At 38.0% G+C, this 15323-nt stretch overlaps 1 protein-coding gene across 1 annotated transcript; it reads right to left on the bottom strand.

Annotated features, from left to right (window-relative positions):
• Positions 1-6058: 6058 nt before the first annotated feature.
• On the bottom strand, positions 6059-14696 carry calm3a (calmodulin 3a (phosphorylase kinase, delta)). The gene is made up of 6 exons (XM_017490992.3): positions 14472-14696; positions 10541-10571; positions 8873-9016; positions 8618-8724; positions 8195-8330; positions 6059-7583 (listed from the first exon to the last, which is right to left on the bottom strand). Exons 1-6 carry the CDS (start codon positions 14472-14474, stop codon positions 7555-7557), a joined length of 450 nt encoding a protein of 149 aa, XP_017346481.1. The 5' UTR covers positions 14475-14696; the 3' UTR covers positions 6059-7554.
• Positions 14697-15323: the final 627 nt, after the last annotated feature.

Below are 15323 nucleotides of genomic sequence, written 5' to 3'. Positions count from 1 at the left end.
TTTAAAGTATCTACATTGTCACAACACAGCTTTAGATTTAGATCTCTAATAAGTAATCCAGAGGTGACAATGGAAAGGAAAAACTTCCAGAGACAACATCAGGAAGACACCTTGAGAAAAAACTCAAAAGGGAAGCACTTCCAGGTGACACCAGAAGTGATTATAAATCATGACTCCTTCTATAACTGTATATTATACTTTATGAACTATAAGTGTGTCGAAAGGATGTTCAGTATGAGTGTCATAATAACAAAACAAAACAACAACAACAACAACAACAACAACAACAATAATAATAATAATAATAATAATAATAATAATAATAATAATAATGAGGATGATTACAGCATCAGTTCTTACATACAAGTCCATAACATCCAGGCAAGATTCAAGGAAGCAATGGTGAGAACTGGGCATAAACAGTACATCTTTAGGGTATCCATGTGTGACTGTATTTACCATGTCTAGTTGTTAACCCTGCCTGAGCATTGAGCTGTAACAACACCGCTCTACAAGCTTCTATTCAATCCTTTTCAAATGTACATTCTCAGAGACTTGCTAAAAATTATAGTTCCAGAAATATAATCAGAAATAATCTCTAAATCTAAAAATGAAACTAAATTTAATCTTTCCATTCAGAAAAAAACCAGAATTGAGATCATGGCAGTCTGTTTCTGTGTGGGTTGGAAACACCAGATATAAATCACTTCCATGAATCAGTGCTTGACTTGAATTTGTGTGTTTAACCCCCATAAGAGACATCAGATTTATCTGGATTACAAATGACATGTATGCAGATTGTTCCAGCCAGAATTGCACACCAATAGGCTCTTAAAGTAAATTTAAGAAAAAGTCATTTTTTAAAGTCCATTCATAATTTTTCAACAGATCTGTAAAAAAATAAAAAAATAAAAATAAATAAATAAATAAATAAAAATTAAAAATCACTATCATCAGGAGATCTCAAGTTTGAATCCAGCTCTCCATGGTTGGGAGCTTAGGGAGTAAAATTGACCATGCATCTGGATGGTAGAGATGATATATTTTCTCTATCCTGTCAATCACAGCAACACTAGCCGAGTTCATGTATGTGGAAGAGGGTAGATACTGCTTTTCTCCGAGTGTGTTACACTGCCCTGTGATGTATGAGCAAGAGTTTGAAAAGGTGCAGAGGTAGGCTTCACATGTCTCTGAGGAAGTATACTGTATGGTAGCCTTCACCTTCCTCAGTTTGTTGTTGTCGGTGTTAGCTAGAGGGCAAGAAACCGGGAGGGAGAAACTGGAATTTGGGAGTAAAAAAAAAAAAAAGAAAAACATTTGCTGTCATCTGTACAATGTGAAAAGATGTGATGGTGCAGGAGCATTGCAAACATTTGACAGCCAGTATCTGATTATATTGCTATCTAACAACTTGATCAACATGACATTTACCGTGTGAGGAAGTTGCACTTAATTAACAAGGTTTAACACTTGTTATCTTTAAGCAGATTTGTTTTTGATAAACTAGCTTATTACCCAACATGAAAGCCAAGGCAAGATTAGAAAGTCAATAAAAATATTTTAAAGTATTTCATTTCCTGAGTTCAGCCACCACAACATCCAACAGACATTTCCAACCCTGAAACGGTTTTGCAAAAGGGCAAGAAATGGAAGATGTATAAAAAAGAAGACTGAGAGCGGTGTTGCGAAAATGTAATCATCTGCATCATGCTGCAGTGCAATAAAGACAGTTTAACATGCTGATAAGTTTACGTTCCTAAGAAATTATAGGCTGGCTGCATTACTACAATTAATCATATTGCAAATTCAGCAGTTTCATTAATTATGAGGCAACTTTTTCAACTCTCACAAATGTTTTCTTTATTTGAAAATTAAATAAATAAATAAATAAATAAATAATGGTTTGTCTCCCACAAAGATGCAGCCTGAGATCCGAGAAATCTTCAACCACAAGAAAAGTATAGACCCTTAGCCTTTGAAGTTACAGAGAACTCAGTTGTAGAGCAGTAAGCTGTGGCTTTCCAGAACACAAGTTGCATTCTCATAGTGAAAGTCATTTCTGTGTGAATATACGTACATGTGAGAGGCAGACTGTTTTCGCCACCATTTGCAATGTGAATAAATCTTGACAGCAGCTATGTGAACACAGAACAGCCTACAAAGACCTTTCCCACAGTCACAACAGCAAGTTTACGGTTTAACATCAGAGAGACACATTGACAGATCTTTTCCACTGTGATTGTGGGTGGCCAAAATGTGTGCTACTTTCAACAGCATTCAATATTTCCAGTTGCTGTATCAGTTTTCCAGTAATCTGCGGTGGTTCCTGATCATTTCTCTGCGATATTTGCATAACACATTTATCAGTTGTTATGTGCCCAGACAGATATTTTGGACGCTAGATACATTAGTGAATCCATGTATCCACACAGGATACAGAAAATTATGGTTAGATTTACTGATGTAATCACAAAGAAAGCATATTTAAAAATACATGGTTGACCTGTGTGATTAGAAAATGACAAGACGACTAAGCAACATTCATTCATTCTTTCTTTCTTTCTTCACTAACCACTTCATCCTGTTCAGGGTTGCATTGGATCCAGAGCCTATCCCAAAAACACTGGGCACAATGTATGAGAATTCACCCTGGATGGGATGCCAGTCTTTAGAGTAGCCAATTCACCTACTGGAATGGTTTGGGAGGTTGGAGGAAGCCGGAGAACCTGAAGGAAACCCAGAACACAGGGGAGAACATGAGAAACTCCACACAGAGAAGAACCTGACCTCAGTACTGAACCTGGGACCCAAAGCTGTGAGGTAGCAAAGCTTTATACAGGCTACATATTTAATTGTACATACTTTATATAAGAGATTAAAAATAAATAAATAAAAACTTGAGTAAATTGCATTTTATTATTATACTTAAGTATTGTTTTGGCATGTTTAAACTTTACTTTAATCTTTATTTTATCTTATTGATATTGTACTCTTAAGTGTTACTGGCATACTTTCCAAGAAAAAAAGTTTTACTTCTCGCATTCTTCTTTTAGTCAGACCTTTAGTACTTCTTAGAAATCTCAAAGGTCTCTTCTCTTATGCATCTAAAGACTGTATGCTATAGGTAAGTCAAATAAGCTCAATTTAGCATTGATTCTAAAAACTATCAAGAATTTGTCATCTGCAGTGACCTTCTCTTGCTACACAATGTAGTTAATACTACAGTGATCCATGTGCATCTCAATATAGATATGCCACATGAATGCAGTGTGGAACTTGAGGATCAACACCCCTTACCCTACCTCTGTAAAAGATTTCAATATGTTGAAGTAAACAAAGACTGAGGTTTCTCCTTTGCGTAAAAGGATTGAACTCCATCAAATTTGAAAAGCATGCTGAGGTAAGTTTTTTTTTTGCCAAGACTAGCATCGATTCAGGTAACAAACGGTCTAGGTCAGTCAAATCCTAGCTAATGGTAAATATCAGTTATTTTATATGATATCATACTTCTGATTCATTTATTATCAGTAGCGTTAGTCTTGCATGTGAGTGGCAAATTTACAGAGATTGAATGAGGTTTTCAAGAAAAATGGGGGAGTTGATTTAAAAGGAAAATCATCTTCTGACAGTGTTAGATTAGTAATAAAAGTTATTTTTCACAGGAAAACATGTCATTACCTTAATTTCATTAATTAAAACATTTACTTTTTAATACTTTTTTTTTTTTACCTTCACTTACATAAATGTTTTGGCTGGATAGTTCCTCTTATAAATGGAAAAAAGCAAGATTTTGACACGGTATCTATACTTTCACTTGAGTATAATTTCTCAGTATTTTTCCACCCCTGCTTTATACAGATTCTACATAGTACCTAGATTACCCTAATTGTCATCGGCAGACTTTGAGTGCCTAAGCCAAACGCAGCCACACTGTCTCTCATTTAGTTCATGCAAAGTAATAATAATAATAATAATAATAATAATAATAATAATAATCACTTGGAGCTATACCTGTATATCACACCACTTTGGTTTTTTTTTTTTTAAAGCTCACCACTGATTAAAGACCAATACATTTCTGCCAAAGACCACAGTACATAAATATAACACAGCAGCGCCCTCTAGTGCAAGATGTACAAACATTGCTGACACTGAGGCCACAGCAGTGCTGGAGTAATTAATATCATAGTTCTGTGACGTCTAAACTACAGTAACATGTTCAGACAGTGCTTGACCCATTAGCTTGAGCATTTGTTTCATTTAGCACAGCTTTTATCCAAAGCAATTTACAACAAAGAGCATATAATCTGGTCAGCCGAGGGTTAAGGGCCTTGCTTTGTAAAGGATCCAACAAGCAGTGCTGCAATTTGCACTGAAAATCTTTCAATCACTAACTCAGAACCTTTGAGCTGCTACTTCTTTGTATAAACTTACAGCTATTATTTGAAGTTTATTATATAAAAGTGTAGCTGTTCTGTTTGAACTAAAAAAAATCTTACAAAATCAACAGGGTTCATTTAGTTATTTTATAAACTCGCTAATGTTTATAAGTCATAATTCATTGCATTGTGATTCTAGTGTCAGTCTTGTAACAGTGCTGTAGCACAATTATTTCAGCTCCTGGGTCCCCAGGTCAATTCTGAGTTCACGTTACCTCCCACCTTCCAAAAACATACTTTGCTACAATAAAGATGGATTTGCCCTGTGATGCAGTCCCATCCAGCGTGAATTGTCCCACCTTGCGTCCAGTGTTCCTGGGACAGGCTCCAGATACACCATGACCTTGACCAGGACAAAGCAGTTACTGAAGATGAATGAATGAATGTGTTGAACATGGTGTTAGAAAAAGTCAAACCGTGCAGCACTGTGTCCACCGTTCACAAGTGAAGAAGGTGGAAGATGAAAACAAGTGTCAGTGTCAAGCCCAAATAATAGCTCAATCTGTTACTATTCTGCGATGCCAAATATTGTGAAGAACAGAGAAAATATCAAACTAAAACAGCTGGGTACAATAGCTGGGAACACCGGTGAGTTCATGAACTACAGCTGCACTGTATGGCTTTTTTTTTTTTTTTTTTAAATATATTGTTAAGGTGTGAGTATCACAATGATGTTATGTGATGTAATCAATTAAGACTCAAGTATTTATATCTGACTGGATGTGTTACAGAAAATTTATTCCATAATAGGCAGCAAAAATGCCAGTATTTCTCTTCTCAAAGGAAATAGTTAATAGTGTAAATAGTTCAAAATAAAAACCTCAACACCAGGACACCTGATGTTGTCAAATTTTAATATATGCCCCATTAACATGCCAACAATTTCAAAAACAAAAATAGATTGTAGAGTATTGTTATGGTCTGCAGCAAAATTGCAGGTACGACCTTGAATGATTAACTCATTTGTACAAGGTCAGGACATTGAAGAAGGGCCAGTCATTTCTGGCTGATTCCCGCCATCCCCCTCTCAGGATTTTAAGCTGCTTCCGTAGGGCTGCAGCTACAATCTGCCAACATGTATTACAAATAGGTTTAAAAACCTCTTTTTTCCCAGCAGCCATCAGTTTTCTAAATAAATTAACCTGACTTTTACTTCGTAATTATAACAGTATTTTCTTGTTTGTTTTGTTTCTTTTGATTATTGTTAGTCTAAGAGCTGTGTGTGGTCACAGCTGACTGCACAATAATTTGCCTGTCTGGGACAATAAAGATAACCTTGAACCTTAGGTCTAATTTCAAATGACTGCCTATTAGGGTGTAAGATAATGATGCTACATACCCTACATACTGCACTACATGTGCATGTCATTTGAGATTCAGACACATCCTTAAACTACAGTTCCTTCTTCACAGTTACACTGAACTGTAAAGAGGAAAATATCCTTTGTCACATTTGGCTCCACATACACCAATCGACAGTGTAAGTGTCACTCACACTGCACTATGAGCTGTTCGTTTACTTCTGCTCTATAGTGAATAGTGCATTCTCGAAATGGAGACACTCAGAGACACTGCATGCTGAAAAGAGAAAAGAGACAGTGAAAACATGAATGCAAGCATAAAGTATACATTTATTTTTATTGGAAAACATTTATATTTATATTATATATAATTATATATATAGTGCATATTATTCATACACTTTTCACATGTTAAATCCTTGATCCTCTTTCATTTGTACATCTGACCAAAAACCATTAAAAACACCACTCTGAGTAGAGCAGTGGAATTCTGCATCGCCCACAGTAAGATCACTGGAATATTAATAACCCCCAAAACCCAACATTACTTAGTATAAGTGAAACTAAATCACCTTTGTCCTGCTCTAATGGACCCTGGTTGTTGTCCCCCCTACCCCCCTTCAGTCATACTGCAAGCAAAGCGCAGATGAGATTTAGAGACTGAACAAGAAGCTCTGACGAACCCACAGAAGCAAGCGACAAACGACTAGTTAAAGGAGTGGTAACATCTCCATCTGTAAATGAACATACCTTTTTTTTTTTTTTTAAACACCAAAATGCAAATATAAGAGGGCGTGTACATATTCATCAGTTTTATATATGTCCTAAGTGACTAAGAGTTGTTTAGAGAGAAGACTGTGGCTTAAGAGTATATGGCACATCTCAAAACTGAAAATGATTCAAACAAACACACAGATCATCATGCTATTACAACAACAGGCGATGCAAAATTCACCAGACAAGCACGGTAGAAAACGATACATTTAAAAAGCTTAACACTGTTAAATAGCATGGATGACTATTCTCAACATTTTCAGCAGTCACACAAGTTACATCAGTCAACCCAGATTCAGTTCTTCAGCCCATGTACTTCATACATCAGTACCTGTGAAACGTTTTTAGCCAGCGCACACACACACACACACACACACACACACACACACACACACACACACACATACAAGCACACACATACACACATTTCAATAAAGACAAACCTGTCAAATCTATCTGCTGGCCAACAGGAAACTTCAGCTCAGTAGCCATCAAACTTCAGTGATGCGTAATTTGAAGATGTTTAAGTACACATTATGATGTATAATACAGTATCCGTGTATAAACATCCAGTTGTGCTACCTTTCAATTTTGAGACTGGAACAGAGCAGCAGAGTTAGAGTTGAAGCATGACTTTGCCACAAAGGGCACATGCAATTGTTCTCTAATTGAATGCAGCATTTTGACCATTTAATTCTGTTATTTTATTCATTTTTGAAGAGAAAATGTTCACCACACCCTACAAATGTATGCCATTTCATTTTTGACTTAGAGCGCCACTGTCTTCAAATTGTGGCAGGTATAAAGACGTCTGCTCTGAAATGGCTCATGCAGTTATGCTCAGTCCGTTCACATCTGCTGGGACTACTCTGCAATTTTTCTCAACAAATTACACTTTAGTTCTGTTTCGGTTGGTGTCTTGCGAAATTTGAAACTCTTAATTTTTCACTGAAGCAAACTTCTGATCGTTTATTTTCTAAAGACAGAGTGATCTTATTAGGACAAGCAATGTAAAAGAGAGACAGAATGGAAAACATCTTTCACTTTGCAGTCATCATTTGCACAAACTCTGAAAGAAACAGAAAAATGCAACAGATTAGAAGTGATCAGTTAAGAATTTTCACAGATAATTTTTTTTTTAGATTTAGATCTCTAAGTAATCCAGAGGTGACAATGTAAAGGAAAAATGTCCAGAGACAACATCAGGAAGGTCTAAGCATAATAACATCTGCCAAAAGCTCAAATCTAGTGTTAGGGAGCTTGTTTCGGAGGTCATCATGAGAGAAGAAGAAATAGAAAGGTGGCTGTAAAACAGCGGTATTTCTTGCAAATGCTACGTCATATGCCACTACACGTCTTTCTCAGCATGCATGCACATGTACACAAGAAGCTATCCAGGTTGTTCTCATCACCCCATGATGAGAAGCGAGTCTGCTGCTAAACCACACTTACACAATTTCACAAGTGTAGCTCGTGAAATTACAGGTGTTGATTTGATGCATAATAATTTGTGTCTAGTCTGAAACAGACGGTGTGATGGGATTCATAGCCAATTGGTAGCTGCAATCATTACACTTGTTAGAAAAAGCATTTATGACAGACCTAACAACTGATGCACATTTTAAGCAAAAAAGCTGCTTGAGACACTGAATCACTATGTGACAGAGACAACCAACTTACCTTCATAATTCACCTGCCCATCGCCATCAATGTCGGCCTCTCGAATCATCTCATCAACTTCCTCGTCTGTCAGCTTCTCACCGAGGTTAGTCATGACGTGACGCAGTTCAGCTGCACTGATGTAGCCGTTTCCGTCCTAGGGGTGGGGGAAGATAAATCAGAACCAATTGCAATTATAACCAAGATCAAAAACACATTCTTTTTTTTTTTTTTTTTTGCCAAAAATAAAATAAAATAAATAAACATAAGGTTAAAAGACATGTTTCAACTTGTTTGGTCATGCTCCTCCCAGATATCATCAGGAATTAATTTGATGCGGAGAGATAGACTTGATATGTGCAGTAAAGTACAATAAGGCATTTACAGGTTAATGAGGTAAAGGAGGCATTACTTGCAGGCTTTTAGCTCATGGTACATACTCACCTTGTCAAAGACTCTGAAGGCTTCTCGGATCTCCTCTTCACTGTCTGTGTCTTTCATCTTCCTGGCCATCATGGTCAGAAACTCTGGAAAGTCTATTGTACCGTTGCCTAAGGAAATAATCTACTTTGTGGTCATCACTAAAGCAAACCTAGATAGTAATTAGAAATTTCTGTATATAGCTGACAGACATTAGAGCTTGCTAGCTTTATGACGTTAGCATGTCAACATCAACAAACTGCTGTGCTGCAGTCTCACCATCAGCATCGACCTCATTGATCATGTCCTGCAGCTCAGCCTCTGTGGGGTTTTGGCCAAGCGAACGCATCACAGTTCCCAGCTCCTTGGTGGTGATAGTGCCATCGCCATCTTTGTCGAAGAGGGAAAATGCCTCCTTGAACTCTGGTGGATTAGATCAAGCCTTTAGTCCCAGTACCAACAAACACTGAAGACAGCGCTTTAATTATGATAACATGGTTCCAAATATCATGAAAGACAGCCTCAATCAAGGCTACTTACATCAAACAGAATGCGACTAAGGCTGAACGACTGACTGATTACGTTTAGAATTGTGACTAAATCGTGTACGAAACCCTACAACCTGTGTGAAGAAGTGTGTGAAAGCATTCATTTCTCTTCCCTGTAATAATGTTCTGTGTAGTGTTTCCAATATTCCCAATCTTGGAAATAGTGAATATGGGACCATTTTGGATGCTGCAAAAGGGATATCACATGTGTACAGCTTTATATTTATACACCAGAGAAACAGTATAGGCCAGTGGTCACCAATCCTTTTCCTTGAGATGTATCTTCCTGCAGGTTTCATCTACAACCAAAATCTAACACCTGTTTTAGTTGATCAAGAACTTCTTAAGGCAATGAGTGGCTGGTCAGGTGGGCACGATTATGGTTGGAGCTAAAGGCTGCGTCAGAAATCGCGTACTGTGACAGTACATACTGCATTCGATACAGTATGTACTAATCAGTATGTGTGTAGTATTAATACAATCTCGGACATACTACATCCGCCATGGTGGCATTGTCATGTGACCTTCGACGACGTCATAGACACAAAAATCTTAAAGGGACGAGCAGATTAAAGCAATCAAACTAAGTACAAAATGCACATCAGGAAAGTTAACTGAATTAGTAATACAATGTGGGTGGGGTTAACAGACTGAGGTAAAGGTGGAGATCACAAAAAAAAAAGGTTTCAAAATGCTGTGATGACCATTTTCTTGTTTAAACCTTCAACAAGTTAACAATTTATTCGGGTATTGTTAAACAAGTCCTGTTTAACCAAGATTTAATACTTAAAAAGAGCCGACACAATGTCCGTCGCGATATTTTGTCTGAGCTCGTCCGCACCAGTCCTGTTGCATTGTGGGATTTTTGACTCGCGTAGCGTCCTTCGGTTACACACTGCAAAATCTAACCGGAAGCAGTACGCCATCCGTCTCGCCTACTGAGAATTCGGACATTATACCCCTCTGGCATACTGCTTTCGCCTACTGTGTAGTAGGGTAGTGTGCCATTTCCTTGTCTTCAGGAAGTTAGATCTCCAGGAACACAACTGGTAACCATTGATATAGGCAATAACAGAGTTTCTAGGGACTGAGAGCAAATGAAAAGGAATATTTATTAAAATATTCCTCACGGAGTGTCAATTATATTTTGAGTGAAAAATGTTTAATTATTTTTGTTAGAACAAAGTCAAAAAGCCTAGTTTCCCCATGCTGTTTCCACAGAAATTTTTTATTAATTTGTGTGGTTTTTTTATGCAATTAATTTGATGAAGGAAATCAATAATTCCAGTTGAGGCCGCTCTACTTGACGTTCCTGTGTGTGTTTACGGAGAACACAGGAATCTTAAACAAAGCAACAATGTTAGTCATGTGATTGCATCAAAATTGAGAGTCTACTCACCTGCAATCTGTTCCTCAGTCAGCTGATCTGCCTGTAGCAATGACAAAATGATAACGCAGTGTCATTATCAGACTCCAGTTGGGCCAAACTCTCACACACATTCAACTCAGAGTGTAATGAAGGACGTGTATAAATTCTCTCCAGCCTGAAATAGCCACTCTGGGTATAATTAGAGAGTGCCACTAAGAGGGTCACCAATGTAGCACACATAAAATTATAGCACTACTCTATGACAGTTCATTAATCAGCTGCTAAAACTGGGTGGCTTCACTCTGTGCTTTACTTAGTTACACACTTCTATGTTTCAGCCCAAAGCAACATCATACATTTTTCCATCATCTAGATACGACTGGCTGTCTCTTTGTGGTGCTCCAAAAGACGTGAGTTGTTTTTGTTGGCGTGCGCTACAGGAGGGCAAATAAAGGGTATGTTAGAAATAACCGACGTTGGACCTACACTCAGGCAATGTTTTCTCAAGAAACAAAATCAGGCTAAAACCAACAAGATAACCAGATATGGCTGAACACAGTACAAACCCAAATTTAAAATCTGTATACAACTCAGCAAGCACGCTATGAAGATCTAAGCAATGCAGCTTACAAAAAGAATATGGATGTTTACTGTGGATGTGCAGGCTACAGCGAAGGTTAGTAGGTAAATAGGAAATAACATCTTTGCAACTGTTTATCCTTTGCCTTAGACAAGCCAGATGTTGATCAAAGACTTTAAACAGCATTTTTTTTTACTGACTGAAGTCATGCAGGTCTCAGACTCGCATTCCAACATAACCTACCCTGCAGCATGGAATGATCAACAAGCTCCCAATTAGCTTTGGACCAGTTCATTTTGCATCCAGCTGAACATGACTAGCCTGTTTCAAATCAGTGGCAGCTGAACAGCCACTAACTAAAATTCGGCACAAGTGTCTCTTGTGCCTCAAACAGCGTCGTATCAGATGATGGTGCTCTTCCACACACGACATTTAAGCTGCATGCAGTGAACTGACCCAACAATTGTAGCATCTAAACTATGAAGATCTACAGTATGCAAAGGAACAATATTGCAATAGTGATTTTGTGTATATATATATATATATATATATATATATATATATATATATATATATATATATATATATATATATATATATATATATATAAACACTATTTATTACTATTTATTGTGAACGTCTAGCCTGCAGCACACAGAAATTCTTATAAAATCTGATGAGATTATGTTTCCTCTGCAGGCCAAAAAAAAATTCCTTTTGCTGCCATTGTGAAACGTGAAGTAAGAAGTAATGTCACAAGTTCAACCAATCTGGATCCCAGGAGCTGAACACTTTCACATCCAAATTCAGTTGAAGTAATCCCCAGACCAACATTTTTAGGGAGCGAGCCAGTCTGATACAAATTCTGATCTGCTTTTGTATGTTGTGTCATGTGCACTTGCTCTGTTAACTGACACAACACACATTTTGTATGTGATCATAGGACAAAATATGAAAGCTGTGATTTGATCCTGTATGTGATGTACACTATATGGGTAAAGGTATGTGGACACCTGACCATCACACCAATATGTGTCCATTGCAAAGCCATAGGCATTAACATGGACATAGTCCCCTCTTGCTGTTAAAATAACCTCCATTCTTCTGGGAAGACTTTCCACTAAATTTTGGAGTGTGTCTGTGTGCAGATTTGTGCTCATTCAGCCACAAGAGCATTAGTGAGGTCAGGCGCTGATGTCCGACCAGGACGACTGGTGTGCAGTCGGCGTTCCAGCTCATCCCAAAGGTGTTCAGTGAGGTTGAAGTCAGGGCTCTGTGCAGGACACTCGAGTTCTTCCACTCCAAACTTGGCACACTATGTCTTCATGGGGCTCACTTTGTGCACAGGGCCATAATCACAGGGGAACATGTTTGTGCCTCTTACTTCCAGTGAAGGGAAATCTTAATGCTACAGCATACATAGACATCCTAGACAATTCTGTTCTTTCACATTTGTGGCAACAGTTTGTGGAAGAACCACAAATGGGTGTGATGGTCCACATAATTTTAGGTCCACATTAATTTTAAGTAGGGCTGTGACAGTGAGGAAATGTTCCCATCGGTTAATCGACGTGCTGCGGTGGGCAAGTGATGTAATTGGTGTGTGGTGGCCAAGTGATGTAATTGGTGTGCGTCTGTACACCGTGTAACACCGGTAACACCGACTATCACAGCAAGCCTACCAGGAAGAATCTGAAACATCTGAATGGAAGATGAAATGATACTCTTACTGATGGAGATGCCCTGATAGCATATAAGGACAGTATTGTGTTCTTGATCAGTCTGATAATGAACATCCCCAAAAAGGGCCTGTCACGTAACTACCAACTTCCACAAATTCCACTTTGTTCAAAATGAAAAAAAAATCCAACCATTTTTGCTCAAGCAAGGGATGGCTGGAAAAGGCAATAGTTTGCCAAAAAAAAAAAACCAGCACCTAAAACACAACAAACCATATTTGCTGCTAATGAGCTGCTCCTGTAGAGCAATACATGGGACATATACACTCTAGAGAGCATTTCATTGGACAGACACAAGACTAGTACAGGATGATTCAGCAAAAAATTCTTTTCTTAAAAAAAAAACAAAAAAAAAAAAACACTCTTTCCTGGAAGTGACAAGCTATAACATTAAAACGTGAATATCTCCAACCTATGTGTGTATTTTATTTTCTAGATATTCTATTATACTGATGTCCAGAACACTAAATGACAGATAAACATCTCTGAAACACCTCTGATTTCAGGAGCACTTTAAAGCTAAATATAATGTACACAAGTGTGTATGGCTAGGTTTGATGGGACTGGTCTGAGAGTCCATTAGATGGTGAACATCTTGTTGAAGGGAACGTAATGGTCAACTAAAGTCCACTCATCCATTTTTAATGAGTTAACTCGTGCAATGTGAAGAACTTCAGCCCTAAAAGGCAGCTGCTGAGAGTATTGGGCTGCTGCAGATCCAGTGTCAGGCTGCTGCAGATGATTTGGTTCAATGCAGAGGGAAGAAGGAGGGAAGAAGGAGGAAGAATAAGGGAGGAGGAGGAGAGAAGAGCTGCCAGCTAGCTCAATTCACACATATGCAGTTTCTAAAGCTATTATGAGTACTGCACTTTACACAAAAACCTAGATTTTACTAACTGTAGTTAGGAGTAATAGATGTCCTCTATATAACGCCAAGGCTGTGGATGTTTTTTATTACATCATAACTGTGCGCAGTGAAATTAGCCTAGCTAAAACCAGACTGGTGGAATTTTCTAGAAAGCTAGCATGCTAATAAAATTATCATCATCATCATCATCATCCGCAATTCGGTGCTTGGGTGGTCAGGTTTGCTAGCTAAATTGAACTGCTAACCTGAGGAAGTTATTTTTGGACCACCTGTTATTAACCCGCCCACTCGCTCATTTTTTCCTAAAGACAAGCAGCTTACAGCACGTACAATTAGCTATCTGCGTTAAGAAAAACGTTCTCCATCAGCACTAACCGAATAATCAGAAAGACACGCAGGTACGAGCAGCAACATGTCTTTACAAAGCTGCACTCTTTATCTAGTTACCCAGACGTCTAGTCTTGCGAGTTATTTAACTGATATCTTGCACAATAAGATAAGATGTCGTCTGTACTCGGATGTCGTCTGTACTCCACAGCAGCCATATTCATCTTCTGTGTGCGTAGCTGAGCAGCATATCTCCTGAACGCAGTGCAATAATAATAATAATAATAATAATAATAATAATAATAATAATAATAATAATAATATTTATTACAGTCAGTGCAGTATTACAGCTGCTGTGGTACTGTCGTTCTCTATCGTGTCGGAATTACTGCAAGACCTTCATTAATCAGACAGCTGGCAGAGAAGCAGGATATCGCCCTTACTTACCATTCTGTTTCACAAAGGAGTTGCAGGAAATCGCAGTAAACTGAACCCCGGGTTTCTCAGACTGAAATATGAGTCGTTATCCGGTCAGGTACAGTCAACGATCTCGGTAACCTTAACGTCTTGAAATCTTGTACCGGAAACTGAGATGAACCCACTACTCCGCCGTCAAACCGCAAACCGGGAGGAGGAGGAGGTGATCCGCCCTCTTTCACACCGTATCCCTCCGTTGGATGACGTAATCCATTAGCACAAGACAACTTTGAAGATAATAATAATAATAATAATAATAATAATAATAATAATAATAATAATAATATCTATTATTATTAATAATCATCATCATCATTCATTTTGTATCTTTAACATCTTTGCATAATATCAGAAAATAACAAGATATCTACGCAGCATTCATTCATTCATTCATCACTTTATACTGGTCAATGGATTTGGAGCCTAGTTCGTGCCAAATGAGATGGCAGTCCAACCCAGAGCATTGGGTGCATACACACACACACACACAACACACACACATACACTTATGGGGAATGGAATTTAGCATAGCCAATCCACCTACCAGCATGGTTTTTGGGAGGCTGGAGGAAACCAGAGAACCCACAGGAAACCCACATGGACACTGGAAGAACATGCACATGCAAGGAAACTCTACATACAGAGTAAATCGAGCAGACATATAAAGTTTGGATGTGATTAGCCGTTTAACCTGATTAGCTGTTTGAAATATCAGCCCTATATATTTGATCTTTTCTCTTTTCGAGAGACAGAGAAAGAGACAAGTTACACAAAGAAACAGAAGGAAAATGTAACATGAGCCTTAAAGTTTTCTAGGTTGAT

Source organism: Ictalurus punctatus, chromosome 17 (genome assembly GCF_001660625.3).
Source record: "Ictalurus punctatus breed USDA103 chromosome 17, Coco_2.0, whole genome shotgun sequence".
Classification (NCBI taxonomy): Eukaryota; Metazoa; Chordata; class Actinopteri; order Siluriformes; family Ictaluridae; genus Ictalurus; species Ictalurus punctatus.
The sequence above is the reverse complement of the archived record's forward strand: the minus strand, read 5'-3'. Positions and strand labels throughout refer to the sequence as shown.

Bases quoted from the DNA above. Each gene is read 5' to 3' on its own strand.
- calm3a (XM_017490992.3), bottom strand. The intron at 8,725-8,872 runs GTGAGACTGCAG...TTATTTCCTTAG, and splicing joins CAATGAGGTCGATGCTGATG to GCAACGGTACAATAGACTTT. The intron at 8,331-8,617 runs GTGAGTATGTAC...CCCCACCCCTAG, and splicing joins CCTTCAGAGTCTTTGACAAG to GACGGAAACGGCTACATCAG.